At 33.4% G+C, this 13,400-nt stretch overlaps 1 protein-coding gene across 12 annotated transcripts in view; it reads right to left on the reverse strand.

The window, feature by feature from the left end:
* The window catches only part of PALS1 (protein associated with LIN7 1, MAGUK family member), a 74,927-nt gene that overhangs the window by 24,827 nt on the left and 36,700 nt on the right, over positions 1-13,400 (reverse strand). For all 12 annotated transcript variants that reach the window (XM_041757937.1, XM_041757934.1, XM_041757941.1 and 9 more), the window contains 4 exons: positions 11,511-11,719; positions 3,263-3,340; positions 2,534-2,680; positions 873-1,034 (listed from right to left, as the gene is read on the reverse strand). In XM_041757937.1, the coding sequence (XP_041613871.1) occupies positions 873-1,034; positions 2,534-2,680; positions 3,263-3,340; positions 11,511-11,719 (596 nt within the window). The remainder of the gene's footprint in view (positions 1-872; positions 1,035-2,533; positions 2,681-3,262; positions 3,341-11,510; positions 11,720-13,400) is intronic.

Consider the following 13,400-nt stretch of genomic DNA (forward strand, 5'->3'; position numbering starts at 1 on the left):
TTGTTCAGAGACCTTCAGCCTAAACAGTAATCAAAACTTCTAGTCTTGACATAGCAGGGAGCAGTGCTCAACAAACACAACAGCCAATAAAACATAGCCTAAAAATGACAACCACTGACTCTGCTCTACCAAAGCAATGAATGATATTAGGTGAAAATAAGTATGTTTTCTAGATTCTTCAACAAACATCAGCAGATAGAGGAGATTCTATTGTAACAACTGAAGCTACGTAAATAATACAAATCTGGCTTGTGGATATATACAAAGTGATCATAAACTGCTCTCAAAGAGTAACTATAAACTAGTTTCCTGATTATAATGGCACTGTCCAATAGAATTTTCTATGATGATGGAAATACTCTATATCTACATCTTAATATGGAAACCATTAGCTATATACTGCTCTTGAACACCTGAAATGCAGCCAGTATGAATGGGGAACAGAATTTTAAATTTTATTTAATTTAAATCTAAATAACTAGCACATGTAGCTAGTGGCTATTATGTTGGACAGCGTACTGAAATCAGCTGAAGAGAATAAAAAAAGTGAACTTAAAAAATGATGAGGTGACTTTGTTTTGTCACCATTTTCCTAGTGGCTAGTACATAGTAGGCACTCAATTAATACATGTTGAAGAATAAATAAAACATATCGAGTAGTAATAAAGCTTAAAATAAAAAAAATCAGTGGTAACAACCCCAAAATAAAACGCTACTAATAAATATTGTGAAAATAATTATATCATGTGAAATTTAGGCTAGAAATTGTCTAGTGTTCTTAATAATTATTTTTAAAATACTGTACTTTTAGGTCTAATAACTAAGAAAATAGCTTTTAAGAACCTATCAGTTATTCTTCTGTATCAACTTACCAATAAGTCAAAAACCTCATTGACATCTTTCCCTCGAATTTCAATACCATTAATTTCCAGAACCTCATCTCCTTCATGTAACAGACCACTTTTCTCTGCAGCACCTCCTTTTACTATCCGACTAATGATGACAGAATCCATTTCATTACGAACTGTAGCACCCTAAAAAAAGGCAGTATCTAATTATAAAACAAAAATGTACTTTTTGTTAAACATTTCTTCATTAAAATTTTTTTCCCCCGTTCAACAATCCAAGTCTTCAGTTATCTTGGGAAAAAAACTAACTTACAGAACTAGAGTAGGCGTGGTAATTAGCTTTGAAAGTTGACCATTTTCCTTACAACATTTTCTGTTTCACACATGTTGTATTCATTTGAATTCTAAACCCAAGCAGACTTTTGAACAACAGATAAATGCATTTACTTAAAAACAATGTGAAGACCTATAATCAAATTTATTCTCTATATGCTGGATGCTATTAAAATGGTTTTATACTATTTAGATATAATTAGTGAACAGAACTTATAACTATAAAAAGTCCTTTCTTAAAATTCAAAATATGATTAAAGGATGAATAATAATCTGGTTTATTATTCAAATATTAAATATTAAAAAAACAAATATTAAATATTATAGCTGTAACCATTTCACATTAAAATGTATTAAGCATTTATATTTATTACATGAATTGGAAGCACAACTGAAACATATACATTCAAAAAATGGAAATATGAAATAGCGAATAAAGCTTAAAAATAGACAGAGTATGTAACATTTTTTCTCCTAAACTTTAATTTTAAAATTTTGTTGTAACTTTCCCAACTTGTTTTTTCTGGGGGGGTGAGGGTTACGGGATGGGATCTAGTTACATAAATTGCCCATAAAATACAGTCCCTATTTTATGTACCATAGTATTCAAGACATTTTTGAGACATGAAGATTAAACACTAGTTCTCTGGGCAGCCCGAGTGGCTCAGCAATTTAGCGCTGCCTGCAGCCTAGGGTGTGATCCTGGAGACCCAGGATCATGTCCCACATCAGGCTCCCTGCATGGAGCCTGCTTCTCCTTCTGCCTGTGTCTCTGCCTCTCTCTCTCTCTGTGCCGCTCATGAATAAATAATTAAAATCTTAAAAAATAAAAAAAAGACTAGTTCTCTGAAAATAAAAGAAAATTAAGGCAAGTACAGGAAACTTAGAAAAGAGATTGAAAAAAGTTTTACATATAAAAATATTAAAAGACAAAAAATTTAAAAATATGAACATTAAGACATACATACTTCTAAGTACATGTGAACTATATAAATAATTGTATTTCAACAGTATTAATGGAATGAAAAGATCAGAATTTCTTTTTTTTTTAGATCAGAATTTCTAATTACTGTTGTTTTTTTAAAGCTGGGACAATAATGAAGCAGATAACTCGCCCCTTCTTTGTTCCTCAACAATTATTTTACAAGCTATTATTTTCATCAAATTATAGGTAAGAAAAGAACAAACTTTTCTCAACTGAATAAGGAATATTAGCAAGAACATAAAAGAACTCCAGCAAATCAACCTCAAAAAAGAAAAACTACTAGAAATGTAAAGATGTCTTCAACTATTTGCCATACACAAAAGCCCTGTGTAGAAAGGATTTCAGATCAGAGATGTGGAGCACTTACCAGTGGAATATCTCGAGCCTTTTCAATACGAACTATTTTTACAGTTTCTCCTCCATACTGGCCAATGCTTTCATAAACTCTCTCATCTGTAAAGGGTTCTAGCTGCATTTCCTGCTCAGCAACCTTATCATGGGCCAGTAAAAGTGCCTGTTTCAAAGAAATCCACAGCATTTAAAGTAGCAGCATGATTTATTTCTGTAAGAGAGATTTTTAACCTAATCATGTAGATTAATATTCTAGTCATTAAACTTATACAGGAAGTTCTATAATTATTTATATATTCAGATCTATTTCCAAATTTTCTAATTGAAGTTTAGATGCAACTCTGTCTTTTATAACTAATAAAAAAGATGTGTAAAGTACAACAGGCTAACTCTGAGATGGTTATGAAAGTCTAAAATGTTTATTAATCTTCATAAAAGCAAAATCAATTTAATGGCTCAACATCAGAGATAATTAAAATTTACAGAGAATATACCAAAAAAGGGAAGAATTTTTGTACAGAATACAAAGTTGTTTCAAAACTACTGAGGTTAATTTTAAATATAAAAAGATATAATCCAACATATAAATAATATATATTTCAACATAGTAATTATTTTACAGTGCAAGTTATAAGTCAAACAAGCTACACAGATAATGTATGAGGTCTCTTCTAGTCCTCAGAGACGTATCAGAGACTTTGAATGCTATATAAATCACTTATATATCATTCTGTTCATTTTCTACCTGAACATGTGGGGCACTCAGCAAAGCAGTTAGTTCTTGTCCTTCCTTATGGTGGACTGGCTTCAAAACAGTTTGTACCTAAGAAACATTAAGATTATTTTTCCTAGGTTACAGGAAATATCACCAACATCTATACAAGTATTTTTTTAAAAGATACAATTTAAAATTTTTACATTAAAAAAATACACTTGATAAGATTTTGCTATTTACGACTATGAATGACCTATTTGCTTCTTCAAAGTTTCTCCCAATATACTATAAAATAGACTAGTAATGATTACATAAAGGAAGAAAAACTATTCTAACAGTAACTAGTTACAGTTTTAAAATCATGTTTATGTAACTGCATTTTATTTTTTTATTTTTATTTATTTTTATTTTTTTTTATTTTTTTTAATTTATTTATGATAGTCACAGAGAGAGAGAGAGAGAGAGGCAGAGACATAGGCAGAGGGAGAAACAGGCTCCATGCACCGGGAGCCTGATGTGGGATTCGATCCCGGGTCTCCAGGATCGCGCCCTGGGCCAAAGGCAAGCGCCAAACCACTGCGCCACCCAGGGATCCCTGTAACTGCATTTTAAATCAGGTTACAGACTAAGAAGAAAAACTTACATGAGAGTAATGAACACCTACCATTATCACAGGCAAAGGTAATTACATTAAAAAAATCTCCTGAGGTTGAGCAATCCTTGTATTCCTAGGATAAACTCCACTTGATTATGCTGAATTTTTTAGGTTTTATTTCCTTATCTGTAGAATGGCACTTACCATTTGAGGTTCTTAAAAGACTGAGATAATTCATATAAACTGCTTAGCACACCACTGAGGCACATAATAAATTACTACTTTAAGATTTCTACATTAATGTTCCTAAATTGGACTAGCCTCTACTTGTTTAAAGTGCAGTCATGTATACCAGTTTACAAAACTACTGTCTGGTTTTAGTATCTAGGTTATACTATCCTAGCACACTGAGGTGGGACATAGTCTATATTTATGTGTTAAAACAGTTTATTTAACACAAGAATTCTATGTTCCTTAATGTTTTGATAGAGCTTGTACATAAAATAATATGGGCATGGTAGATTTTTTTGTAAAGGTGGATTGCCTAATGTTATTGGTATTTTCTTCCTTTATGTAACTTGTCAAAGATTTCTCTATTTCCTTATACTTTTCAAAAACCTAGCTTCTAAGTTTAAATTATTCTTCCCATTTAAATAATCTAATTCCTTTCTTCTGATTTAGTTAATTCCCCTTTGCAATTTCTAAAACCCAATTTCAGTTGGGTTAATTTTAAAAAATCTTTTATTTATTTATTCATGAGAGACACAGAGAGGCCGAGACATAGGCAGAGAGAGAAGCAGGCTCCCTGTGGGGAGCCCAATGTGGGACTCGATCCTAGGATCCCAAGATCACACCCTGAGTGAAGGCAGATGCTCAACCACTGAACCACCCAGGCGTCCCTCCTTTAAAAAGAAAAAAAAAAAACCCAAAATTTACTTATTTAGAAATTCTGTTGGTGGGGGGAGGGGCAGAAGGAGAGGGAGAGAGAGAATCTCAAGCAGACACCTCACTGAGCTTGTAGCCCAATACAAAGCTCCATCCCATCACCTTGAGATCATGACCTGAGCTGAAATCAAGAGTTGGATGCTTAACCGACTGAGCCACCCAGGGGCCCCCAGTTCATTATATTCAATCTTCTTTCTTCTACCACAAGTTTTTAAAGGTACAAATTTTGCTTTGTGGACTATTTTTCCCCCAAAGATGATTCTATGTATGTTCTCAGTGTCAATGCCTCTGATTTTCTTCCCTTTTATTTTCAAACTCAATTACCCACCAAAAAGACTGTTTAGCAATAATGCAGATAAAACCAAAATTAGCACCCTTAACAAAAACAAATTCATATATAGAATTTTTTATAAAAATAACTCATGATTAAAACAGTAATTCTCTAATACTTCTTATGGCTATTTTAAATCATTTTATTAGTAATTCCCCTATCAAACCTAAGAGATGATTATTTGGGGGTTAATTAATTTGACCACAACAAGTGGATCAAAGCGATGATAGTTCCCAAATCAGCCTGTTCTCTTGTTTTGCTACCTAGACAAACATGTTTCTAATTGTAGAGTTAGTTGTATATATATATATATACAGGATAGCATAGCAATTATTATCTACTTTAAGAATTCTATTAAAGTCTTACTAATGTAATAGGCAAATGCAGTTACCCAAAACTGTGGGCAGTTAAATGTTAATTTTTAAAATAAGGTTTTTTTCTTTTTAAAATGTATCAAATCTAGGCTTATTTATTTTTTAAATCTAGGCTAATTTAAAATGAAATGTAGTCCCTGATCCTGACCTTTTGATAGCTGGAGAAAGTAATTCTGAGGAGAAAAGAAAATTTTGGATTAAAAATGTACTAAAATTATACAGTGTGTACCAAATCAAATCATTAATAATTTTGTGTACAATTTTTCCTATTTTTACTTTTATTTTATCTTTTAAAATATTTTATTTATTTATTCATGAAAGACACAGAGAGGGAGTAGATAGGCAGAGACAGACAGAGGGAGAAGCAGGCTCCACGCAGGGAGCCCGATGTGGGACTTGATCCCGGGTCTCCAGGATCACACCCAGGCTGAAGACGGTGCTAAACCACTAAGCCACTGGGACTGCCCCTATTTTTACTTTTAAATCAGTTCCTAAACATCTCTGAGATCTTTCAACCTACAGAAATGTAGAGCTCCTCTTAAGGTTTATTTCCTTTCCTTATTAGTCCAGATGTTGTTACCTATTTAGTGTACCCACACATCAATAGCTATTTCTACCAAGAACTAAGGAATTAAAAGGCTATTCTTATACTGTACTGTTTCCTTTCCACTGGCCTATAAATGCTCTAATCTCTTATCTTTAAAAAGAACTACTCTCTTCTGATCTAGGACTCTTTTCTAGCTATACTGTTTTTCTCTATTTCAGAGCTAAAATCCTTTTTCTTTTAAAATTTAATTTTATTTAAATTTAATTAATTAACATACAGTGTATTATTATAGTTTCAGGGGTAGAGTTCATTGATTCATCAGTTGTACATAACACCCAATGCTCATTACATCACATATCCTCCTTAATGCCCATCACCCAATTGCACAAACCCCCCAATCCTCCTTTTTCATTTTTAAACTAGTGTTTTAAATTACAGAAATAGTATATGTTAAATGAGAAAGATTGGAAAATAGTTAACCAAAAAGAAGGAAATAAAAGTCATTATAACCCTCAGACCTACGGATACTCATTTAGTACATATCCTTCTGTATTCTTATCTTTGTTTCTACCAAAATTCACCGTGAGAAACATATCTGAGAAAAGGAGAAAATGATTTTTTTTAAGATTTTATTTATTCATGAGAGACACAGATTGAGAGAGAGAGAGAGAGAAAGAGAGAGAGAGGCAGAGACACCGGCAGAGGGAGAAGTAGGCTCCATGCAGAGAGCCTGATGTGGAACTTGATCACGGGACTCCAGGATCACGCCCTGGGCCGAAGGCAGGCGCTAAACCATTGGGATCCCTGTAGGATCCCTGTAACTAGAATATACTAAGAACTCTCAACTCAGTAAGACCAACAATCTGATTTTTAAAGTGGGGAAAAAAAAAATCTGACAAGCTATTTTACAAAAGAACATAGGAAAATAGCCCATGAAAAATGTTCAATATATATAAATACAAACTCAAATGACATACCATTACACATCTACTAGAATGATAAATAGGAAACAACTCGAATATCAATCTAGGTGAGTGGTGAAACAAATTGTGGGATATTTCTACAATGGAATGCCACTTACTCAGCAAGAAGTTGAAGTTACAAATACAACACATGGATGAATTTGAAAAAGTCAACACAAAAGACTACATATTATCTTATTCTGTTTATATGAAATGCCCAGAAAAGCAAATTTATAAAAGCACAAAACAGATCAGTGAAGGCCTAGGGCCTGGGGAGTGGGAAAGAGGTGGTTATTGTCTGCAAAAGGCCATGAGGGAGCTTAGTGGATACTTCAATAACCTGACTGTGGTGGCAGATTACACAGGTGTATAATTGTGTATACTGAACTATACAATAAATGTACCCATTGTAAGCACATGTAAATTATATCTCAAAAAAGTGTGCTACCAAAAAAAATATGCCCATAACCCGAAAACTATGGGAAAAATCTGTGTTTATCCATTATATTTATTTTTCTCGAAATGAGATCATGCTATTTATACAATTCTGTAACTGCTTTGATTTGACAATTTAAAAAATATTTTAATAACCTTTTAAATTCTAGAACAGAAATATAAACATTTTAGTTCTTGTTGACTGTCACAGGATCAAGTCCAAGCTTCTTAGCATAATCTGACTTCTGCTTCTTTTCCAACCCTATCACTTAACATTCCTCCTGTCTTAACCTTTTTGGTCCAGCCCTAAACTGCTTGTTCTCTGCATGCTGTCTCCCTTGGATGACTATGAATACTCCCTATGATGCTCACTCCCCCAGCTACCTGAACTGTCTTATTCTATTTGCTTAGATAACATGTACTCATAAGTCTGAACACATTTGATTTAAAATTGTTGATGGACTTGACTGAGCTCACTGAAGATGGAACTTATCTTTTTCAGCTTTGTTATTTGGCTGAATGCCTGGCAAAGGGCAATGCAATGTTTGACAAATTCCATCAGAGAGGGCAGGAAGTCATCCTGATGTTCCCTTTACCTCTGTTCTCCATTTAGGGGCAATAGGTCCTATTAATTTTCTATTTAAATATTTCCTCACTTCATGTTCAATTGCTATTAAAATCTTACTTCTGGACAATTACAACAGCCTCCATACTTTATGCCTTCATTCTTGACCTCATACAACTTATAAATATCTTGCTTTAAGCTTTTCTTTACAGTGACTTTTTCATATTAAATTTGGGAAACACATAAACATCAAAATAAGAAAATTACCTATCTACCCACCACCTAGAGATAGCCTTCTCAATGATTTATTTCTTCCAATATTTCTCACATGCATGTTTGGATATGTTTGTGTGTATACAAATTATATCCATATTTCAACAGGCACCATGTTGAATAACAAACCAAGGTTTTTGTTCCTCAGAGTAATTCAACCTATTCAAATTAGAAATAATTTCATAGTTTTGCTGTTCTCTCACAATTTTATATTTCATCACTTCTTCCTATTTCATTTCACTAGCTAGTACCTCCAGAAAAATACTGAATACTAGAGGTGAGAGTCTATAGATTGTCCTATTCCAGGCTTAAAAAGCAATGTGTTGGGTATTTCACCATTACACAGGATGCTCCCTATTGATATTTGATATTATTTTTTTATTAAGTTAACAAAATGTGCCAGGTTTTCTAAGAATTTTCATCAAGGGAAAGGTATTAAATTTTTTTCAGGTTATCTTTTCTGCATCAAGTTGATCATATGATTTTCTCCTTTCATCTATTCATGTGAGTTAATTATTTTAAAATATTTACCAACAAATCCATCTTAAGTTAAATTTAAACTTACTAATATGGCTTATCTGGCCTTTGGAATCTGGACTCTAACTTTTTTTTTTAACTTTTTATTTTTTTTTAATTTTTATTTATGATAGTCACACACACAGAGAGAGAGAGAGAGAGAGAGAGAGAGAGGCAGAGACATAGGCAGAGGGAGAAGCAGGCTCCATGCACCGGGAGCCTGATGTGGGATTCGATCCCGGGTCTCCAGGATCGCGCCCTGGGCCAAAGACAGGCGCTAAACTGCTGCGCCACCCAGGGATCCCCGGACTCTAACTTCTAAGATTATATCCTACCCTTTACTCATTGTTGAAGAAATATGCCAGACTTCCTTAGTCACTACAGTCTTTGTACCCTTTCCCAGTGGAATGGCTTTTCCTCTTTCTTGGACTTCCTGGCAAAATCCCAATCATCCTTCAAGGCTCAGCAAATTAAATTTTCTTCTATATTTCTTCCTTTCTCCCATCACCTCCCCTTGAATCAGGCACATCTAAGTTGTGCTTTTGGTATCTTACTCATACTGCCATCAGAGTACTTCTCATCACACCATAATTGTTTATTCATGGTACTTCCTCAGTGATAGGCTAACTCAACTTTCACTGGTCACTGGACACCTGTGTTGAGTCCAGTTATTATCTAAATGCTATAAACAGTATTTGTACTTACACCCTTGTGTGGATATGTTTTCATTTTTCTCAGGCATACACCCAGAAGTGGAACTGCTAGGTCATCTAAATAGGTACATTAAGCTTTAGTTTGCCAAACATTTCCCAAAGTGGTAGTACCAATTTATACTCCACCAGTTATGTATGTGAGTTTCAATTGCTCCATAAGTTCACCAACATTTTATATTGTCAGTCTTTTTTTTTTTTCTCTTAATTTTAGTCATTCTGTTGCCTATGTAGTGGTATGCCATTTTGTTTTAATTTGCATTTCTCGGGCAGCCTTCAGCCCAGGGCGTGATCTTGGAGACCCGGGATCAAGTCCCACGACAGGCTCCCTGCAAGGAGCCTGCTTCTCCCTCTGCCTATGTCTCTGCCCCTCTCTGTGTCTCTCATGAATAAATAAATAAAATCTTAAAATAAATAAACAAATAAATAACATTTCTGTTAGCTAATGATCTAAATATTTTGCCAAACTTATTGGCCATTTGGATTTTCTTTTTGTGAGTGTCTATTCAAGTTCTTTGTCTATTCTAAAAAAAACCTGAATAGTCTTTTTCTTATTAATATGTGAGAGTTATTTGGGATTCCAGTTTTTATATGCACATGTATATATCTCTCAATATCTCAAAATCAAATAATAAAATAAAATATATTTCCTAGTCTGCTGGCTTGCATTATTTCTGGATAAGCAAAAGTTCATTAAATGAAACCCAGGTGGTTCAAACTTTTCTCGATAAAAGCACTTTAATGACAAAAAACAAATTGATTTGTGGCTATTAATAAATACCCTAAATTGTCAAAGATGTAATCTGGATTTCTATATATGAAGTTTTCATAGGCTTTATTATCTATTATATAATAACTAATTGTTTAACAAAAAACTATAAAAGTACTACTTTAAAAAGCTATGAAAACAAAGAACACTTCCTAATTAATGTTTTAAGACATCTTTGGCTAAATTCCTTGGGGTTTTTAACTTAAATTTTCATTTAAAAATGATATAATTGAAGCATGAGGTGATTTCTTCTTTTAAATACTCCATATTTAAAAAGCTGGAATTTTGAATACTAAAAAGCAAAACAGCAGGCACTGGGCAGATGAGCAGCCTAATTAGTCTTATATGCTATTCACAAAACCTCACCTGACCTCACTATCAATATTCAGAAATATAAAACAGAAGACTTGAATTAGGTGATTACTAACATTTTTCCAGCATTTCAACTTTTAAAATTTTGTCATCAAACACTTTGCTATGATGAGCTCTGAATATATACTTTCCTTAAGTGTTATGCATTGTAAGTTAGGGCTGCTACGTATTTGTGCAGACACAGCTACAGGGGAAGTTAACTCACACAGCAGCACAACCACACACACTATGGCCCTGACTAGGTCCATCACTTTGTACTCATTTAAGACCAGTCTCAGTCAAGGAGACTACCAGTCACATATCATACCGACCACCAAAACAACATAATTCTTGAGTATTATTGAAGATATTGTAAGGATGTAAAAGCAAATGTTCAGAGTCTCTTTGCTATGGTACTTTTATAATTAGACAGTGAGTATCAACATCAACAGGCAGCAGAAACAAGAACTTCAAAGTTGGCATGTTAATGAGACAAACTCACTGCATATTAAAGAAGATATATATTTATGATACTTGATTATCAGATACAATTTTATCTCATCAGTACCCATTTCAGTTTATAACATATAATGCTTAAAATAAAACTATACATTTATAAAAGCACTAAAAATCTTCCCTTTAGTAAGTCAGACAAATGTTTCTCTCACTGTGCAAGTATATAATTTTATATATAAAATAAATAATTCTTTTCATGAAACAGCTGATTCTGGAGTATATATTTTCAGGATAAAATGCACACAGCAAATTTTTCCTAACACAATAAATTATTAACGTGTGATCAATAGTAACAAACCTTATATTCACATCGGCATTTTCCTACAATACTGCCTTACTAGCACTACCAATTAGCTTATATACATCAAGCAGATGTTTAGAATACATACCTCTTGTGCAAGATCTTGTGCATTGGAGATAAGAGGAAAAGGAGGACTGGCCTTGTTCATATGTACTGTGACAGCATTGTGTATCTTAAATGCATTCTGGAAATCTTTATTTTGTACAAGTTGTAAAAGCAGTGAGATATCCTCCTGGCTCTGAGAATCTACCAAAGTATGTTGGATATGTTTAAGTGAAGAAAACAAGTCTTCCACTTCTAGTAGGAGAAGAAAAAGGTATCCAAAAATTAATTGTTTGTCGTAATTCAACATATGTTTTAAGATAAACTTTCTTACACCAATAACAACTTAAGTTTTCCAATATATTTGAGAGTTAAATCACTATCATTTTACCCATTTTCAAGTAAAACTCTAAAAAATATACAACAAAATAGAGTAACATTCTTTTCAAGCATTTGAAGTATAAAACACAGGGATCCCCAGGTGGATTAGCAGTTTAGTGCCTGCCTTCGGCCCGGGGTGTAATCCTGGAGTCCCAGGATCGAGTCCCACATTAGGCTCCCTAAATGGAGCCTGCATCTCCCTCTGCCTGTGTCTCTGCCTCTCTCTCTCTCATGAATAAATAAAATCTTTTAAAAAAAGTATAAAACAGGGATCCCTGGGTGGCGCAGCGGTTTGGCACCTGCCTTTGGCCCAGGGCGCAATCCTGGAGACCCGGGATCGAATCCCACATCAGGCTCCCGGTGCATGGAGCCTGCTTCTCCCTCTGCCTGTGTCTCTGCCTCTCTCTCTTTCTCTCTGTATGACTATCATAAATAAATAAAATTAAAAAAAAAAGTATAAAACACATACTAACTATAAAAATAAATGAATACATTTAAACAAAAATGAATAAATTTAAATAGTCCCATCACCTAGACATAACTTTTTTTTAATATCTTAGAGCATTTGTTTTCATTTAACAGTACATTTTAATTATTTTCCCACATCACCAAATAGTCTTTTATTTTTTTTTTATTTTTTTTCCAAAGTCTTTTAAAAACATTATATATAATGGCTCTATGATACTGTTACTTAGCTAAACCATAATTTAAATTACCATTGAAGTTGAGCATTGAGATTGCTTCCCTCCAATTTTTTGCTACTATACGTAATAAGCATTTCAATACATAATGATCATTGCTGAATAAAAATTTGTCAGAAAGTGATGTTTTCTTAAAATAACTCTTAGAAATAGAATTTTTAAGTAAAACTCTGACATTGAAAAAACCAAACAGCTTTTCAGGGAAGTTTTACTAATTTAATTTACATCCCATTAGCAATAGTTTCACCAATATTCAACATTACAGTTTTATAAAATCAATTTACTTAATGGCAAGGGTGAGGTTTAGTCATATTTACCAGGCACTTCTTTGTGGTCTATAAAACTCTTGTGAACACGTGAGTCTCCTAAAATTATACTGAAAGTTGTGGGCATGTGTATTTGTGTGTACATGCCTGTTGATGTGCATACGAGGCATATACATTCTTCTGGGAAAAGGTTATATCCCAAAATGGTTTAAAGTCACAGGTTGTCTCTTCCTTGCCCCTCAACAACTAGATGTGTGCGTGTGTGTACACTTTGTTACATTTGTTGGAAACAGTGTCAATTTTTTCATTTGTCTGTTAACTGTGTTTATCACAGCTTTTATTATAGAAGTTTTCAATTCTATGTTAAGAATTATCTACTTTTCTCTATGTGATTTCCATGCTTATAAACTCCTTCTGCTAGGTCATTATATATTTACCTGCATTTCTTTTGGTTTCTTACAGCTTCTACTTCATAAATAACTTTAATTCACCTAAAATTTACTTTGATATAGATTTGAGGGGAAATTTTAACTTCACTTCTTTTCTTCCAAGTGGTCAACAATTATTCTAAAACCATTTATTAAATAA

Source organism: Vulpes lagopus, chromosome 6 (genome assembly GCF_018345385.1).
Source record: "Vulpes lagopus strain Blue_001 chromosome 6, ASM1834538v1, whole genome shotgun sequence".
Taxonomy (NCBI): Eukaryota; Metazoa; Chordata; class Mammalia; order Carnivora; family Canidae; genus Vulpes; species Vulpes lagopus.